At 39.8% G+C, this 20230-nt stretch overlaps 1 protein-coding gene across 2 annotated transcripts in view; it reads left to right on the plus strand.

The window, feature by feature from the left end:
• Positions 1-10836, plus strand: part of LOC139758404 (elongation factor 1-alpha-like) — a 17406-nt gene extending 6570 nt beyond the window's left edge. For both annotated transcript variants that reach the window (XM_071679773.1, XM_071679774.1), the window contains exons 2-3: positions 5074-5857; positions 9876-10836. In XM_071679773.1, coding sequence (XP_071535874.1) covers positions 5105-5857; positions 9876-10508 — 1386 coding nt within the window. In that variant the 5' untranslated portion in view covers positions 5074-5104 and the 3' untranslated portion in view covers positions 10509-10836. The remainder of the gene's footprint in view (positions 1-5073; positions 5858-9875) is intronic.
• Positions 10837-20230: the final 9394 nt, after the last annotated feature.

Genomic DNA, 20230 nt, shown 5'->3' on the forward strand with positions numbered 1-20230 from the left:
ACAGAACTAATCCCTGAGCTTATCGGAAAAAGTGGTCTTCTCAAGTCTTTGTAAAGACAGCCAACGTACTGATTACCCGAAGTTTCAGAATAACCAACTTTTAAGCACCATTTTGTTTCCACACTTTCGTGTCGTCATGTCTTGGGAAAATATGTCAAACCCGTTCATGAAGGATGATTTTGGCCTCCGATGCATTTTAGAATGTATGATAAATTTCAACCTTCTATGTAATTGAGAAATATTTAGCATTTTCACAATATGACATCGATTTCCGATTCTCTTGTTCTCTGCAAGTTTTTTTTTTTCTTTTTTTTTTTAAGGACGCATTGAGTAAATAAGCATCAGTGCCAATGAATTATTTTCGACAAGAACCTTTAAGCAGAAAACCCTAGTAGTGTTCCAGTAAATATAATGTAAACATTCGGGACCCAAGCACTGTGGCTTATATCCCTTACCAAATCAACGCAGCCCCTCATATAATGAAGATATTATGATATTGTTCGTTATATCTATTCAGTTCAGATATCTACGATCCTGAATAAAGAAATCTTCATCCATCACTGAATTTGACTTACCTCCTCAGGGAGTGTATTAATCGTGAGACTTCAAGCCAAGTTCAACTAATTTTTGAAACTTTGATGGATTCCTTTTCTTGACTATTATCTCTAATCGTGAAAAAAATGGATCGGTGATTTCCCCACAGACCTTTCTTTAGTTTCTGAGGCTGATACAAATAAATGATTCACTTAGTTACATCATATAATAACGGTGTTTTTTATTTTTGTAAATGTTGATCTTCATGACCTTAAACAATAATAAGTCAAGATTATCTCTCACTGACCCTAACCTAGCTCAGGAACGGATCTGTGTCGCAGTCTGACATAATCTCTTGTTCTCATGATGACAGACAGACAGACAGACAGATGAATCGGTATCTAGTATTTCTTCGTTCACTACTGCTTCGTGTTTTACAATTCGACAGGTTTCCAACAAGGGTTCATTAGCAGCCTATTGCTTGCTATAGATCTACCGTAGGAGCAAAGATGCTTCAAGAATGGAAATACGTCTTGCCCAGTAACTTAAACGTGTTATGTAACTGATTCTCATCAAGGGACAAATGTGGTTCATATGGATTAAGGAATGACAAGTTAAATTTTCGAACAAAAGAAATGATTACGACTTCGTCTGTTATATAACACAATAAAGATGGATCTATATCAAGGAAAAAAATATTGGGTAACTGACAAATCAAACTTAAGTTAAACGAAGCTGACTGCAGAGGCAAAGGGGTCACAAGGTTAACCAAGAAAAGACCAGAGACGTTGCAAGCGTCTGGAAGGAGGTGGGGCCCGCGCGCAAGGCAACTTAGCCAGCACCACGCCCTACCTATACAGCAAGCAACTTTACTCGCACCACACGCCCTTCCCTCACCCCATGGGCGGCGAATGCCACTTTAACTCCATGATTAGGAAGGGGGGGAAATATATGAACTGGACGAGGAAGTTCAACTGGAGAGAACAGATGACAATTATAAAGATTTATGGTTTCCATGCAGGGAAAGGAGTTAGGATCTCAGAGGAAAAGCGCGGATCTGAAGGTGTAGAGATCGTACGGTATGGACAGGAAACTAACAAGAAGGAATTGATGAGAAAGTAGGAAAAGACTTGACACGGAATTAGCATCATATGTGAAGACCAAGCTAGAATCAGAGATAGGAATACGTGTCCCAATTCTCATTTTTTTCGTCGAGCTGTCTTGAAGAACTTGGACAAAATCAATATATATCTATGCCGAAGGCTTTTTTTTTTTTTTTTTGCTTCTATGTCTCTAGAATAGAAAAAAAAAATCGTAGCTAGGAGAGAACGATAATGGAAATGAAGAGAAAGACATCATGGGTGATCAATATAATCTTAGATATCGATGCTTTAATGACATCTAGGAAGGGGATTGCCCCTCTCAGGTAATCATTTTCAACCATATGAACATATCAGGGTCAAATTCTTAAGACCGAAAACTACTGTCCGTGACAGCGCCCAGCTACGGTTATGAAAACCGAAATAGGTCAGAGGAAGTTTAACAATGTACCATATGGAAATGATCGCAAGATACAATAGAAGTGAAACTCTTCTAAATATTATGTTTCAAAAATCGCAAGATACAATAGAAGAGAAACTTCTAGATATGACAGTTTCAAAAATCGCAAGATACAATAGAAGTGAAACTTCTAGATATGACAGTTTCAAAAATCGCAAGATACAATAAAAGTGAAACTCATCTATTATGACTTTCAAAAAGCCTTTCAGTTAGCACGTTAACCATCACCTCAGCCAATACAAATTCATACAAGGAAGCTTCAAGAAAATGACAAGAACTGACATATGAAATAAAAGAACCTATTTTTGTAAATGCGAGAGACACTACCTACTGCAACTGCTGATCCCACTTCTAATGATCGCTTTATCTCATTAAGAGCTCCCATGACTTTCAACGATGTCTTAAATTGTATGAAAAGTCACCACTGACTAAAAGTGCATTTAAAAGTCTCCAAGACCAATGAATAGGGCAAAGTTATCCAATGGCTGCCAAAGCCCATGTCTCATAAACTATTAATTTCATTTACAGCTTTAGTTTTCTGCCACTGAAATGCCACAGGAGTTTTAAGTCCTTCATGTCATCTGTCACTGCAGCAAATTGCAAGTTGACTCGGGATAAACACCTGCCAAAATATTGCTTCACAAGGAATGAGATTAATCTCATCAGCCAAGATGCTGCATCTAGCCATGTGTACAGGCGAGACAACGAGACATATTGATTTTCATACACTGCTCGCAGTGCTGGCCCATGGCCGACTTTTGCCTTATCATTCCGGTACCAGACATAGCGTCGTGCGACCGGCAGCGGTGCTCCTACCGGCAGCAGATCTGTGACATTGAATCTATGACCTTTAACACTGCAATCAATAGGGGGTTCTCTTAAGGACACCGACAATATGTATGGCGGTTTTGGTAAAAACAAAATGATTTTGATTGGAGATATTGTTTAGTATGGGACTGACAAATACTTGCGCCCTCAAACACCCAAACGGAGCTCAATTTCCGGAAAGACGAACTGGGCCACTGTCTGGGGCGTCAGCTAAGGGTGTGGCAACAATTTTTTTAAAGCTATGTACTCCGTCATGGACATTTATTTTGAAAAAAGAAATACCGTATTTAAAACTGGGAAACATATGGGATTAATAACCAACACTCGATTGGTCCATTTTACCGTAAGGTTAGTAGAGTTTTAATATGTATCTAGCGGTTTTGAAATATTGGCTTAGGGTGTCCGAAAGGCTAAATTCAACTCTTGTCATCCAGACAAACACACCCATTTTCCCGTATTCACACAAAAACACAATCACACAGACATGTACATACGTACTAGCATATGCACACCAGTACCGTAATTTCGCCCATTTTCCTCTTGAGACAAAAGATGAAAATCTGTTCTCCACGTTCGACTGGAAACGGTAATAAAATCTCAATTTCTTGGTTTCGTCTTGTGGAAGAACAGTATCATACTATACTCAATCCACAACCTCCTCCTACGTCTTTCTTACATCAGAAGCTTCCACAAGTTAAGCATTAAAATTCAAGTATGGTGGCATACACTCTAGTAATGTGTTGCACCATTCTCTATGACATATCGGACGATTCCCTTTAAGGAAAGACTCGAAGCAGACACTTTCCTCCATTTTTACCTCACGTTTCAAACCCGCTGGTAGTTCTCTTATACTTTATTCCCTACACGACCATTTTGGCGCCTAATTCTAATATTTGTTTTACACGAAAATAATGAATGTGTATGCGGTACATCCAAGTATATTTTGCAATCACTATACAGCCCCCAAGATATGTCTCATACCACTCCACCCCATGAAATGTTCAACTTTCATATTATGGACCCAAATATTATTTCAAGGTAATGAAACAGGTCATAAGGCGAATATAAGTAGATAAACAGTACCCGCAAAATTGACCTAGAAATACAAGACTATTGTTTATATATCATAATCCTATTGTAATCAAGAGTTCATATCCCGAAATTTCCCCAAAATGCTTCTTAAAAACCGCTTTGCACTCTAATATCCAAATCTTTATGCCACGTTCTCAGACCTTCGTCAAGTATTGTAACAATGACAAGCATCTTTCAAAAATCTTTATGACTTCATTTGATGTCTGTTCTCGTTATTCACAGATTATTTATCAATAAAGTTATCCATAGGCTCCCTTCGCATTTACTTTATTACGACTCATACATTTTTCCAAGCTTTTCATGTTTCACTCAAGGCCTCGCCTCAGGATGGACTTTAGTTCCGTTATTGGCGCCTTCAGTATGATGATGATGATGATGATGATGATGATAATAATAATAATAATAATACTTTCAAGCAGATATTTCCCCACATCCGCAAACTTTAACTTCAGCCCCTACATAAAATTCCCTCAAACTCTAGCTTCCTGCTTCATCAAACAACTTTCATAACCACAGTTTACTACCTACCTCCTTAAACCACACTACCAGAGCGCATTAACTCTAACTTCCGTTGTTTGGCTGGTTAAGGTTATTTAAGGCCTGCAGCCTATCAACTGTTATGATTACTAACGGCAAGTTATAACCACCAACCGAAGAATCTTAAAACACCTTATTCAGAAGTTAATTCCAAGACTACGATACACGTAGCCTAGGATTATTTATCACAATCCATTTTTGTTTTAATAAAAAGCCATCGGCACTACTGTCTCAGTTCACCTCACTTTCTATCACCCAACCCTCAACCTTCCACTACATATGTTTTACCTCATTTTTCCTCTACATGTGTCAAGTAGACGACATATCAGGCTGCAAAGAATATTGAACTCTGACATATGTCTTTCACACTTTCGCTCGCTCGACCCATTGGTACATATCAGCTAAACGTTCATGACAAAATCCAGTCTTAATCTACTGACTGAAAACGAATCCAATGGTTTCCTGCCATGTATAGTATTATCACAAAGATCTTTGTTACTGATGTTCACATTCTTTTTCCAGTTCGTAAGTTTCGGTGAACCAAGTGCCAGCCATGGGTAAGGAGAAGATCCACATCAACATCGTGGTGGTGGGCCACGTAGACTCTGGCAAATCCACCACCACGGGTCATCTCATCTACAAGTGCGGTGGTATTGACAAGCGTACCATTGAGAAGTTCGAGAAAGAGTCCACGGAAATGGGCAAGGGGTCCTTCAAGTACGCCTGGGTGTTGGACAAGCTGAAGGCTGAAAGGGAGCGTGGTATTACTATCGACATCGCTCTCTGGAAGTTCGAGACCAATAAATTCTACGTCACCATCATTGATGCCCCCGGCCATCGTGACTTCATCAAGAACATGATCACGGGAACGTCCCAGGCCGACTGTGCTGTCTTGATTGTTGCTGCTGGTACTGGAGAGTTCGAAGCTGGTATCTCTAAGAACGGACAGACCCGTGAGCACGTTCTCTTGTGCTTCACACTGGGTGTCAAACAGCTCATCGTGGCAGTAAACAAGATGGACACCACTGAACCCAAGTACTCACAAGCTCGCTTCGACGAAATCAAGAAGGAGGTGTCAGCCTACGTGAAGAAGGTCGGTTACAACCCCACCAACGTACCCATACTGCCCATCTCTGGTTTCTACGGCGACAACATGCTGGAAAAGTCAGATAACTTAAGCTGGTGGACGAAACAGAAGATCGAACGAAAGGGCAGCCCCTACGAGTATATGACCCTTTTCGAAGCCTTGGACAACATCGAACCCCCAACCCGCCCAATCGATAAGCCTCTTCGTCTTCCTCTACAGGTATGGAATATGTCTTCTTCTCTTTCCTGTACTACGACTGAAGAAAAAGGTTATCTCAGTGATCCATCTACTAATTCTTTTCTCTTACAGTGGAATACAAGTCTAGTATAGTCGGGCCTACCGAAAGGGTGGGGAAACTAGGATAAATTTCAATTCCCCGGGTCCTTCAGAGTAGACATGAAATCTAAATCGAAAATCTTTAATAAATGTGTTCATATTTAAGGATGAGACCGGGGAAACACGTGTAACCCCACCTCTCTCCCACAACACACTTTACACACAAAGAGTAATCAAACAGTAATCAAATAGTAATCACCAACCCTCGCCCCTCCTCCCTCTCGAGTCGGTTGTTGCCGAAGATAAAACTTTGAGAATATTGTTTACAAAAAATAGCATTCATAGTAGTTTGCAACTTGTTCTTGTGAAAAGATTTAACCGATATGAAAAACTGTAATAAAACTAAAAGTACAAAACTTGTTAAAACTTATACAATATCTCGCGAACAACTTTATATATAATGTCGCGCAATGACACTCCAGCAGCGGCGCCATGCACTCCCGCTTACCTAGCGGCCTGCCTTCAAATGTGCTCACATTCTAACAAACAGGGCTGGTGTTGGCTGACGCAGCATTATATACAGTGAGTCTTTTGTGTTTTTGTAAGTCATAGTCATCAGATATTTTGATGACGTTACTTTGTCTGTCTGTCTATTTATCTCTGTCTTTGACGCCTGTTCCCAACTGGAACTCCCTCAAGGGGATGGCCAAGACAATTGAGTCTCATAACTAGTCAACTCTAGTGTGCTGCTTCTTAGCCTTTATGTCTCACTCTTAACAGGCCACACTGGCAGAGGGTAACTCAAGCACAGTGTTTGCTGAGGTTCCTGCTTGATGTTCCTACTGACTACTACTACTACTACCTAAAGCAACTGCATCCTGCTCTAACCTACTACTACTACTACTACTATCGCGTGCTCTTACTTAAATGTTTTCCTACCTACTGTTCTTACTATTTTGCCAAAAGGCAGGGCTAGCACATAGTGCTTACCGCAGGAAAATCTAGTTACGAAAACTGTGCTGAGTGAGGAGTTATGTATGAGAAGAGATTGTCCCTTTCTGTTCACTTTGTTTTGTAATGGTAATATTTATTAATGACCCTCCAATATTCTTTTTTTTGGGTTGTGTGTAAAGAATATACAAGCCTAGAATTAATTTACTTTTCCATTACATATTGATTACTTGAATATACCAAAGATTTTTTTAAAAAAAATTAGAAATGTGTTCAAAAGATAAGCTAGGCTAATACACGAAGAAATTCAAGCAACAGAAAGACAAACTAAAGGAGGCTGACTATTTTTGGGACTTTGTGATAATTGAATGTCTGCCCAAATCTTTCCATTCGTCTAATGTCAACAATCATCATAAAGTGCGCACTTAAGAGTAAATCGACTGAGCATAATGAAGTGTTTAAACATTTTGCAGCATATTCAGCTGAAGAAAAAAAAAGGAATCATCTACAGTAAAGTTCAAAAGTAATTACAAAAGGAACACCCAGAAATTGTTCCTGAAAAGCCACGACGTATTGGATACCAGTGTTTTTAACTGATGAGAGTTTATCAGTTGAAATCACTGAGCTAGCTGTTCCGATTATAGAAAAAAAAAGTAAACTTTTAATGGACTGCAATATGGGAAGAATCCCTAGTGGTAAGTGGAAACATATATAACTCCCTGGTCGCTCCGCAAATTATAGAGCCACATAAGACCTGTTCATAGTGCTGCTAAGTCGCACTTAATATTATTTGTTCAGAACTAGGCATCTTGAGTTTAGTGTACAGTAAAGGAAACTTCTAATAGGCTACTGAGGAATACATATGACACAGAATCCGAGGCTGAACCGTTACTATATCTGTTGTCCAAGTACTTTTACTGCATCCGTGAATTCACAATTACTATAAGAGTTATAGAAATGAAAAGCTCCACTCACGCAACTAAGTTCAATCTGAATTCTGCTGAGGTGTATCGGCTGATTTGAGCATCTCAGGAAATCTGTATCAAACATACCTGTAATAGGCAGGGCACTGGTGGACTCCGGAACACTTGAAACCAAGCCATCTTTGGGGTTGCAGGGAAGTTCAGCGGCTCTTCGAATCTGTTAGCGGAGTCGGTCAAAAGGAGTTTGCATTCGTTTCCAAGTGAACACTTTCGACACTCGTGTGGACCTACGACATAATTCAGTTGAGAAACGATTGTACAATTACCTCTCACGTACGTCCGCCGGCAACAGTTAAATTTAAGTCCAAACAAGCGAGACAAACGTCTGGGACTGCGGACCTCCCGCCTTCCTGCGGGTTAGTGTTGCGCAGGCGCGGGTGACGCCCGGCCCACGTAACTGGCTGTTCTACCGTTCTTGGTCGTCTATGTACCCCTGATAACTCAGCGCTTTACCTGACATACTTCCATAACGTTAACAAAAAACAGTCGCAGGAGTCAGTCATGTAAATACGGGTATTATTTGCATACTGTGAGGTCAGTAGACGTTAATACCATGAAGTTCATACGTTGTCAAAACACGTTTGACCCAAATCTATGACTGGCTGAGCACTAAACAGTCAAGTTAATGTTTTGGAGGAGGACGTGGAGTTACGAAAGCAGACAGTAGGAAAAACATGCTAAACGTAATAATTGAATGAGGCAAAGAGTAGCAACTGAAAGAGTGTGTTAAGAATAAGTGAAATAGAACAGATGAAGCGGAGGGAAGTGACGGCAGAACAGTGCAAAAGCACACGGCCAATATGCGGGCTCCTTACTACTGTTATGGGAAACAGTTTACATTCTTGTTGCCTATCAACCTTGTATATGCCATGTCTTCACCTCTGTGTGTATTCAAACACTATCTGCCGACTACAACGCCCACACTTCCAACCTTGGGCGTGAATCACGGTCAGCCTCACTAGCAGCGGACGCCCGTGTGTGTGTGTGTAATACTGTAATGATGCGAAGTGAGGAGTCTTGTCAAAAGATCGTCTTGAGTTTGAGGCCACAATACTTCACGAATAATGGGTGATGTTACGAAAAATGCCCTTTAAACAGAAATATACAAAATGGAGAAACAGACCGAGTCGAATCTTTAAAGCATTAAACATTGTGTACTTTATGGACTCCCGTATTGTGTATCGGTTAGCGTTCCTGACCGTGACGCATTCACGGAACGCCCAAGGTGGAGCGCTTAGGTTCGAATCTTGGTGGTTAAGGGTTAACTGTGGACTGACTGCCATAATCACCAGGATTCGAAATTAAGCGTCCCACCCTGGGCGGTCCGTGAATATTATATTATATATATATATATATATATATATATATATATATATATATATAATATAATATATATATATATATATATATATATATATATATATATATAATATAATATATATATATATATATATATATATATATATATATATATATATATATATATATATATATATATAATATAATATATATATATATATATATATATATATATATATATATATATATATATCCACAAGGAAAATGAAACGCGATAAGTTCCCAAGTGCACTTTCGTGTAACAATCACATCAGGGGAGACACAAGAAATATAAATCAGTTGATATACAACGAAGAGACGTGTAGCGTCCTAGCTACACGTCTCTTCGATGTATATCAACTGACTGCTATATTTCTTTCTTGTGTCTCCCTTGATGATGTGATCATTACATGAAAGTGCACTTGGAAACCTATCGTGTTTCATTTTCCTCGTGGACTCAGGAATATACTTGATCACGCGCAAAATTGTGATCCCTTCAAATTTATATGTATATATCGCGCTGTCTCAGCTAACAGGAAAACCCCCCAAAAAACTGATCAGCTGTTGGTATCCTACGCTTACGTCATAGTATTACCTTCATACAGAAATTTCCAGTCAATGTACTGAAGCCTAACAGTGTCTTACCGTTGACTTGAACAACATGGTTCATGGTTTTCATTCCTTTGCAGGACGTGTACAAGATCGGCGGCATCGGTACAGTGCCCGTGGGTCGTGTTGAGACAGGCATCCTCAAACCCGGCATGGTCGTCACCTTCGCCCCAACCGGACCCACCACTGAGGTGAAGTCTGTGGAGATGCACCACGAAGCCCTGTCCGAGGCTCTGCCCGGCGACAACGTCGGCTTCAACGTGAAAAACGTCTCCGTCAAAGATCTCAAGCGAGGCTTCGTTGCTTCAGACTCGAAGAACGACCCCGCCAAGGAGGCTTCGGACTTCACGGCCCAGGTGATCGTCTTGAACCACCCTGGTCAGATCCAGGCCGGATACTCGCCTGTGCTGGACTGCCACACAGCCCACATCGCCTGCAAGTTTGCCGAGCTGATGACCAAGATCGACAGACGTACGGGTAAGGAAATCGAATCGAACCCGAGACACATCAAGTCCGGCGACTCTTGCATCATCAAAATGCTGCCGAGCAAGCCTATGTGCGTCGAGACCTTCCAGCAGTACGCCCCGCTGGGGCGTTTCGCCGTGCGCGACATGAAGCAGACGGTGGCGGTGGGCGTGATCAAGGAGGTGACGAAGAAGGAAGGCTCTGGTAAGACTACAAAGGCCGCCGAAAAGGCACTCAAGAAGAAGTAACTATCTATGGTCGGCCATCTGGGCCTGGTGAGTGCGGCGGGCACCATGAGCTCTCTGCTTGGTTCACCCAACACTCGTATATGTCACAGGAAAGTCGTCAGGAGGAAAGATGCTCAACATCCTAGGGCGATTATTATCATTATTAACGCTGTGCCGAGTGTGGCATGTATGACAAAAAAAAATATCATTAACAATATCCGCCAGCTTTAATGATTTAAACTTAACGATAACTTTGTTTTCATTTCTACCTAGTTCAAAGTTAGGGGTTAAATCTATATAAAAAAAACTTTGTAACAAAATTTTTATACATAAAAATCGCGTAAGTCAAGCCGACAGTTTCTTTTTCAATTTATTTACAAGAAGTACACAGTGTATATATCAAATATGTGATGAAAGATTTTCTGTGATAAGGCCTTATTATTAGTGTACTTTAAATGATTTTTTATAACAAAAAACTGTGCTAAGAATATGTACTTTATTAGAGTTTAATTTGTAAAAATCTATCCAAACTATAAGTCATCTACTTCACTGTTCTCATTAGGATTCAAACGCCAAAACGACTCATCAGTACAGTATACACAACACTTCCCATTTCTCATTCATGATTATGTTTCAAAGAACATTTACATCGCACATTTTTATCAAATTTGTGGACCCAAATTATTTTCCAGTTACAAGTAATGGCTCAATGACTTCCCAAATTCTGCTCCATCAGACTCTGCGGCCCACACTAAATGATGTATTTCTAGTCGCTTTGATGCGTAATGGTCGCCCACAAACATAACCAGCAAATACTAGATTAAGAATGAGATCTGGCATGGATGAGAAATGGCTCTAATGTACTCATGGCTCTTTTATCATTCAGAAAGTGCACCGGAGATCGAGAATAACCTGAATAGAATTTAAAACATGGTAGCTATATTTCATGTATGCATTTTAGTATGTGCTTTTTTTTTTTTTTTTCATCCGAGAAATGATGAACACATTTATAACTAGGCCAATTCTGTCATTAACTCAACTTGTAGGCCAAATTAGATGTTTACAATATTCTTGAGAGCAGCGCAGGTTGTCAGCTCTGTGTTAGTCTCTTCAAATTGCTATCAGTAACATAGTATCTACGAAGACCTTGTACCAGTATATATTGTCATTAAGCACCATCGAACCAAGAGGGTGGTGATTCATCCATGAAGTATTAACACTTAACTAAAAATGACTTGTGTTAAAAAGGTTGATTGACTATGTATGTATGACTGCATGTGTGGTTCGCTATAAAGATCCATTATGTTGTGATAGCATGATCTCGCTTTTATTCCACGTTAACATACTATTTGACTACTCCTGTGGCTCCATCATGCCTAGTCAGTATAAAGCATTATGTACAATTATAAAAAAAAAAAACTAATGTGCTGTTATCTATGTCAAATAAAAAAAAAATAATTGGACTACCAGTGAAAAAATTAATCGTGTTTTGTACCGATCTAGGAACGATGGGGGATTAATAATAAACACTGAAAACCACTAATGAATAAAGACAAAACATAAAAAAATAGTTTTATCACTAACCATGATTTAAGAACCATTTATATGCATGAATCTAATTGTCCTTTATTGCCTACGTTAGGGAAGCTCATCCATACTTAATTATTTCCCAGATAGCCACTTAATATTAAATTTAAAAAAAATATTCCCCAGTATAGCTAAATGTATTTTCATATCTCCGGACCATTTGATTTGTATTTCTTTTTTGACAAGGCGACACCTTATTGTTCTTAATGAACCATTGAACTCAATGGACAGGTGATCAGTACTTCGGATACCTAAAATTTGGCATGTAAAAAAGTTGAAGCTAAAAACAAACATACCTGTTATCTATATCTATCTATATATATATATATATATATATATATATATATATATATATATATATATATAGTGATATGCTGATCACGCTAGTCTGTGATGAATTCGCAATTCATATCTTTAATGTAATTTTTCTATGTTTCAGTGATAATCGGGTTCATCAGGTGCAAATTATACATATTTTCCTTAAATCTCAACACAACATAGTCTGAACTATGCCATCACGTTGTCTATGACGGCACCTAATGGGGCGATTGTCTCTTGTGCCACATGGATTGAAAAATTACCTTACGCTTCACATGCCCTAATTCAATCCACTGACAGCACGTCGACCCCTGTATACCACATCGTTCCAATTCACTATATTCCTTACACACCTTTCACCATCCTGCTCGTTCGGGCCCAGATCGCTCAAAATCTTTTTCACTCCATCCTTCCACCTTCAATTTGGTCTCCCACTCCTTGTTCCCTCCACCTCTGACACACATTCTTTGTCGATCTTTCCTTACTAATTCTCTCCATGTGAACATGCCATTTTAAAACACCCTCTTCTGCTCTCTCAACCACACACTTTTCATTACCACACATCTCTCTTACTCTTTCATTACTTACTCGATCAAACCACCTCACACCACATGTCTTCAAACATCTCATTTCTAACACATTCACCCTCCTCCGCACAAATCTATCAATAGACCACGCCTCGCAACCATATAACATAGTTGGAACCACTATTCCTTCAAACGTACCCATTTTTGATTTCCGGGATAATGTTCTCGCCTTCCACACATTTTTCAACGCTTCTAGAACATTCGCCCCTCCATGTGACTCACGCTTCCATCCACTCCCAGATATCTAAAACACCTGTTTACCAAATCACTCTCCCTAACCCTCTCACTTCGCACACCATCTCGACCTAAACACCCAATATCTGCTTCTCTCTCATCTAACACATTCAACAAACCTTCAAAATACTCCATCTCCTCCTCACATGACCACTGCTTGTTATCTCCCCATTAGCCCCCTTCACCGATGTTCCCATTTGTTCTCTTGTCTTACGCACTTTGTTCAACTCCTTCCAAAACATCTTTTTATTCTACCTAAAATTTAATACTTTCACCCAAACTCTCATTTGCCCTCTTTTTCACCTTTTTTTTTTTCATTTTTATCTCCCAGTCATTTGCAATATTACCCTGCAAAAATCGTTCAAATGCCTCTCTTTTCTTTTCACTAACAATCTTAATTCATCTCACCACACTATCCATTCTAATCTGCCCACCTCCCACGCTTCTCATGCCACAAGCATCTTTTGCGAAAGCCATCACTTCTTCCCTATATACATTCCATTCCTCCCCAACTCCCCTTACGTCCTTTGCTCTCACCTTTTCCACTCTGCACTCAGTCTCTCTTGGCAGTTCCTCACACAAGTCTCCTTCCCAAGCTCACTCTCTTCACATCAATATTCTCTCTTCTTTTCTGAAAACCTCTACAAATCTTCACCTTCGCCTCCACAAGATAATGATCAGACATCCCTCCAGTTGCACCTCTCAGCACAAACATCCAAAAGTCTCTTTCGCACGCCTATCAATTAACACGTAATCCAATAACGCTCTCGGGCCATCTCTCCTACTTGCATACGTATACTTGTGTATCTCTCTTTTTAAACCAGGTATTCCCAATCACCGGTCTTTTTCAGCACAAATCTACAAGCTCTTCATTTCCATTTACAACACTGAACACCCCATGTACACCAATTATTTCCTTAACTGCCACATTACCCATATTTGCGTTCAAATCACCAATCACTAACCCGATTTCGTGCATCAAAACTACTAACACGCTCACTCAGCTGCTCCCGAAACACTGCCTCATGATCTTTCATCTCATGCCAAGGTACATAGGCACCAATAATCACCCATCTCTCCATCCACTTTTTACTCATTAGTCTAGAGTGTACTTTCTTACACCATCACATACTCCCACCACTCCTGCATTAGGAATAGTGCTACACTTTCCCTTGCTCTTGTCCTCTCACCAACCCCTCCCTGACTACTCGCAAACCACTCTTCCCCTTTACCCTTGAGCTTCGTTTCACTCAGAGCCAAATCATCCAGGTTCCTTTCCTCAAACATAATATACATCTCCATTTTTTTCTCATCTTTGTTACACCAACACATTTACACACCCTATTCTGAGCATTTCCCATGTGACTCCTGTTTCCCCTTTTAGAAAGTTAAAATATGAAGAAAGGGTTTCTAAACCCCCACTCCCATCCTCTTTAGTCGCTTTCTAGATGTGAGGAATGCGTGGCAAGTATTCTTTCTCCCCTATACCCAGGGGTATATATATATATATATATCTTTCTTTCATACTATTCGCCATTTCCCGCGTTAGCAAGGTAGCGTTAAGAACAGAGGACTGGGCCTCTGAGGGAATATCCTCACCTGGCCTCGTTCTCTGTTCCTTCTTTTGGAAAATCAAAAAAAAAAAAAACGAGAGGGGAGGATTTCCAGCCCCCCGCTCCCTCCCCTTTTAGTTGCCTTCTACGACACGCAGGGAATACATGGGAAGTATTCTTTCTCCCCTATCCCCAGGGGTATATATAATATATAATATATATATATATATATATATATATATATATATATATATATAACCAAAGGATACTGGTTTTCTGTATAACACTTAAGAAAATGTAAAACTTTCAGCTGGCATCTCCAAGGTTAAATTCTAATGGCCTCTAACTGAAGGAGTTTGAAACCTTGTACTTCTATGAAGTGAGAGAATATCATTAAATTTTAGGGAGAATAAAAAGATGTTCTGGAAGGAGGTAAATAAAGTGCGTAAGACAAGGGAGCAAATGGGAACTTCAGTGAAGGGCGCAAATGGGGAGGTGATAACAAGTACTGGTGATGTGAGAAGGAGATGGAGTGAGTATTTTGAAGGTTTGTTGAATGTGTTTGATGATAGAGTGGCAGATATAGGGTGTTTTGGTCGAGGTGGTGTGCGAAGTGAGAGGGTTAGGGAAAATGAGTTGGTAAACAGAGAAGAGGTAGTAAAAGCTTTGCAGAAGATGAAAGCCGGCAAGGCAGCAGGTTTGGATGGTATTGCAGTGGAATTTATTAAAAAAGGGGGTGACTGTATTGTTGACTGGTTGGTAAGGTTATTTAATGTGTGTATGACTCATGGTGAGGTGCCTGAGGATTGGCGGAATGCGTGCATAGTGCCATTGTACAAAGGCAAAGGGGATAAGAGAGTGCTCAAATTACAGAGGTATAAGTTTGTTGAGTATTCCTGTCAAATTATATGGGAGGGTATTGATTGAGAGGGTGAAGGCATGTACAGAGCATCAGATTGGGGAAGAGCAGTGTGGTTTCAGAAGTGGTAGAGGCTGTGTGGATCAGGTGTTTGCTTTGAAGAATGTATGTGAGAAATACTTAGAAAAGCAAATGGATTTGTATGTAGCATTTATGGATCTGGAGAAGGCATATGATAGAGTTGATAGAGATGCTCTGTGGAAGGTATTAAGAATATATGGTGTGGGAGGCAAGTTGTTAGAAGCAGTGAAAAGTTTTTATCGAGGATGTAAGGCATGTGTACGTGTAGGAAGAGAGGAAAGTGATTGGTTCTCAGTGAATGTAGGTTTGCGGCAGGGGTGTGTGATGTCTCCATGGTTGTTTAATTTGTTTATGGATGGGGTTGTTAGGGAGGTGAATGCAAGAGTTTTGGAAAGAGGAGCAAGTATGAAGTCTGTTGGGATGAGAGAGCTTGGGAAGTGAGTCAGTTGTTGTTCGCTGATGATACAGCGCTGGTGGCTGATTCATGTGAGAAACTGCAGAAGCTGGTGACTGAGTTTGGTAAAGTGTGTGAAAGAAGAAAGAGTAAATGTGAACAAGAGCAAGGTTATTAGGTACAGTAGGGTTGAGGGTCAATTCAATTGGGAGGTGAGTTTGAATGGAGAAAAACTGGAAGTGAAGTGTTTTAGATATCTGGGAGTGGATCTGGCAGCGGAAGTGGATCATAGGGTGGGGGAGGGGGCGAAAATTCTGGGAGCCTTGAAGAATGTGTGGAAGTCGAGAACATTATCTCGGAAAGCAAAAATGGGTATGTTTGAAGGAATAGTGGTTCCAACAATGTTGTATGGTTGCGAGGCGTGGACTATGGATAGAGTTGTGCGCAGGAGGATGGATGTGCTGGAAATGAGATGTTTGAGGACAATGTGTGGTGTGAGGTGGTTTGATCGAGTAAGTAACGTAAGGGTAAGAGAGATGTGTGGAAATAAAAAGAGCGTGGTTGAGAGAGCAGAAGAGGGTGTTTTGAAATGGTTTGGTCACATGGAGAGAATGAGTGAGGAAAGATTGACCAAGAGGATATATGTGTCGGAGGTGGAGGGAACGAGGAGAAGAGGGAGACCAAATTGGAGGTGGAAAGATGGAGTGAAAAAGATTTTGTGTGATCGGGGCCTGAACATGCAGGAGGGTGAAAGGAGGGCAAAGAATAGAGTGAATTGGAGCGATGTGGTATACCGGGGTTGATGTGCTGTCAGTGGATTGAATCAAGGCATGTGTATGGGGGTGGGTTGAGCCATTTCTTTCGTCTGTTTCCTTGCGCTACCTTGCAAACGCGGGAGACAGCGTAAAAAAAAAAAAAAAAAAAAAAAAAAAAAAAAAAAAAAAAAAAAAAATTTTATGAAGCCTTAAGTCACTAATAAGGTAGCATTCAACCCCACCCGAGAACTAAATCCATTCATACCTACGATGGAATATACCGAGTAACTATCCATATGTCACGGACATACACGAAACAAAATGACAATGAAACAGTGGGGAAGAGGTGCAAGGTTATGCTTCCAATAGTCTATAGTGTCAAAATGACTTGAGCGAGTTTTCAAGGAGACAGGTAGACTTGCGCACTATAACACTTCGAAGGGGTAACTGATCACGGAGATAGACTGCACACAACATTAAGTGATGTTTCACCAATGAACGCCAGGTCTCAATGGTTAACAGTTAATTTTCTTGCTTGACAGGAGCCCAAGTACATGTGTGAGGGAGATTTTAAGTCAGTGAAACTGTGCTATTATGCTACGACTATGTTAATACCCAGCAAGTGCCAGACTAAATTATACAAAATGGTTTGCCAAGAGTTACGTTATACAAACGAATGAGTTAACGATTCATTTAAAGCAGCAAGAACAAAACTTACTTGAATGTTCACTTCGTAGAGTACATCCGCTTCTTATACTATTACATTGGTCAAGAATTTATCCCATGGTAAAAAAAAAAAAAAAAAAAAAAAAAAAAAAAAAAAAAAAAAAAAAAAATTTGCAAGCTGAATCCAAATGCTTTTTAATTCAACCCAAGCCCCCCCCCCCGTTTCCAGGAATACTCGCATTTATTTTCTTTTGTTCCAGCACACTTGCATATCAAGTGCCAATAGTATATATGTACGTACCAGTGCTCTATGGAGCAATTAAAAAAGTAACGGCTACTTTCATTTTTTTGTCAAGTGCAATAAGCTTCTTGAAAGCAAAACACTATCTGATAAGAATCAACATGGGGTCTGCAGAAACAACTGGAAATGTTGGGACACTGAAACAATGCCCACTCTTAGGTAGCAGTTCAGTCAGTTGCTAGCTAGAACAGCGCCTCTCCCAGACATATCGTGCCTTTATGATTTAAAAGTGTTGTGCCGATAACCCATCCATTACAATACAGAAACCGAGTAAATAGTAGTCGGAATTATTTCTGCTACATCTGCAATGAACTGAATAGCAAAAACGTTCTTTCACATCCATTACCAAATGCTGAGCATTGCTTTGGCTATACAGTGGGTGACAAGGATAAAGTTGCTTCTCCCATATTTGTCTTGTCAGGTTTCTCAACATGGGGCAAAAGTTTATGCCGTATGCCTTTCACCTTTCCCATGTTTTGTGAACCAAAGCATCCTTTGGAATGCAACCTCTGCCTAACAAATGTAAAGGGTTTAACATCAAAATCCATGCATAGTTTACTATCTTAACTTACTATTTGCTACGAGGCCAATACCTGTCAGTAATTACCTATGCCAAAGCCTTTAAGAAATATGGGTCACAAGTCTGGTGATGAGAAAGTAGACCAAGTAGAGGACAATATGGATACATTTTGAAAGCTGTTTTAAAGTGAGCCACATTTGGCGAGTCAAAGATATCAATCATTTCATCAGAGACATATGTCTAAGAAGCAAGCCAACTTTTGGGTTCCAATTTAAAGGGCTGGAATCTTATCCAGAAAGGAGGCACTTGGCCAGGAATATATGATGAGTGTCGCTCGACTATGAAGGTGTAGTATGATAACATGAAGGTTCTTTTGGAAAAAATCCAAGCATGGGGACCTTAAGTGGAATGTGAGAGATGACCCTTAGTCCTCTTGTTGATCCTGAGAAAATCTATCTGCATCAATTGCACATTAAGCTCAGGTTGATGAACTGTCAAAGGTATGGATAAAACTTGCCACGTTTTCATATACTTGAGGAACAAATACCCTAGAATGTTTTGCAATTTTTTTCATAGGATCACAGATCAGGGAAATGCTTTGACATGAAAAGTTCAATGAAGAGCTTTAGAAAAAAAATTGTTGGTAAATACCTTTTCTTTTTTTTGGGTAAGCACCAATCAGAAAACTTATGTAAAAGACTTTTTAAATATAGCTCTGGGTTGCAAGACAAGAAATGAAAGTTTTGGGCTAGACTCCCTGTATAGTTTTCACTAGGACATTTTGTCCATGGAAAAGCAGTACCAAGGAAAGTGGAGTCCCTTTGCTGGCAGATTACTGCTGGACACTATGGAAGAGTTCCCGAGGATAAATATAGTTGATAATTGTGGTTCACATTTCAGCATTTGGTTCTTTGTAATAAAAGCCTTTCTCTTAAAAACTGATAAATTCTAAGTGTTTTTGAATTCAGCATAAAAAGCACTAAGTTCACCTATTTTAGTTCGTGGGACAAAAAAGCAAATTTTTGTTGACCAGTGTTTTCAACAGAGTAGGTTTTATCAACTGGGGCGGGGAATCATGCACTCCATGAAATTGGGCAAATGGTCAAAATTCAATGTTAGAACATTTCTTACCCAAACTCTGCAGCTATCAACTGTTGGCAGTTTTTGAGGAATGCAATGCTGATGTATATAATTTTCAAGTACTGGCAACCACTAAATAAAACTACTTAATCACATAAAACAGCTGATGGAAATTGTGAGAATTTGGTTCAATGAAAGAAATATGGATAGAGAAAATGACACTATACACTCACTGGATGAGGAAAGTACTGAGGAGTTTCAACTAGTTACAAGTTTAAATCAATGCTGAGTAAATACACATGTTAGCAAGAATATTAAGCAAGTGCCACTTCAATATGCTAGTTATCCTCAGCCAGCAGCCTGTAAGGGTAAAGCTTTATTACTTAAGGCTATGAAGCACAATGAAGCTCATCAGTTTATGGAGACTCAACTGCTGTGGCCACTCCCCCCTGAGGGACTTCCTGGTGGGAACAGGTGTAAGAGGTATAGACAGGTAGAGAACATGCATGGGTATTTCTTTTACAAAGGCAAGGGTGATAAAAGTGAGTGCTCAAATTGCAGAGGTTTAAGTCTGTTAAGTACTCCTGGGAAATTATATGGGAGGATAGTGATTGAGAGGGGGAAGGCATCACACTACAGTACAGACCTCAGAATAGCTGCTTTACACCTTTGACCATTTACAAGTATCAATATACTGGATTTAGTTTCTCAACCTCCTATGGCCTCCAATTCAGTTTGCAAAAGTCAGATATATACGCAATATGGGAAGCTCGTGATTCCAGCAAATTAAAGTGCCCAAAACTTTAGT

Source organism: Panulirus ornatus, chromosome 30 (assembly GCF_036320965.1).
Source record: "Panulirus ornatus isolate Po-2019 chromosome 30, ASM3632096v1, whole genome shotgun sequence".
NCBI lineage: Eukaryota > Metazoa > Arthropoda > Malacostraca > Decapoda > Palinuridae > Panulirus > Panulirus ornatus.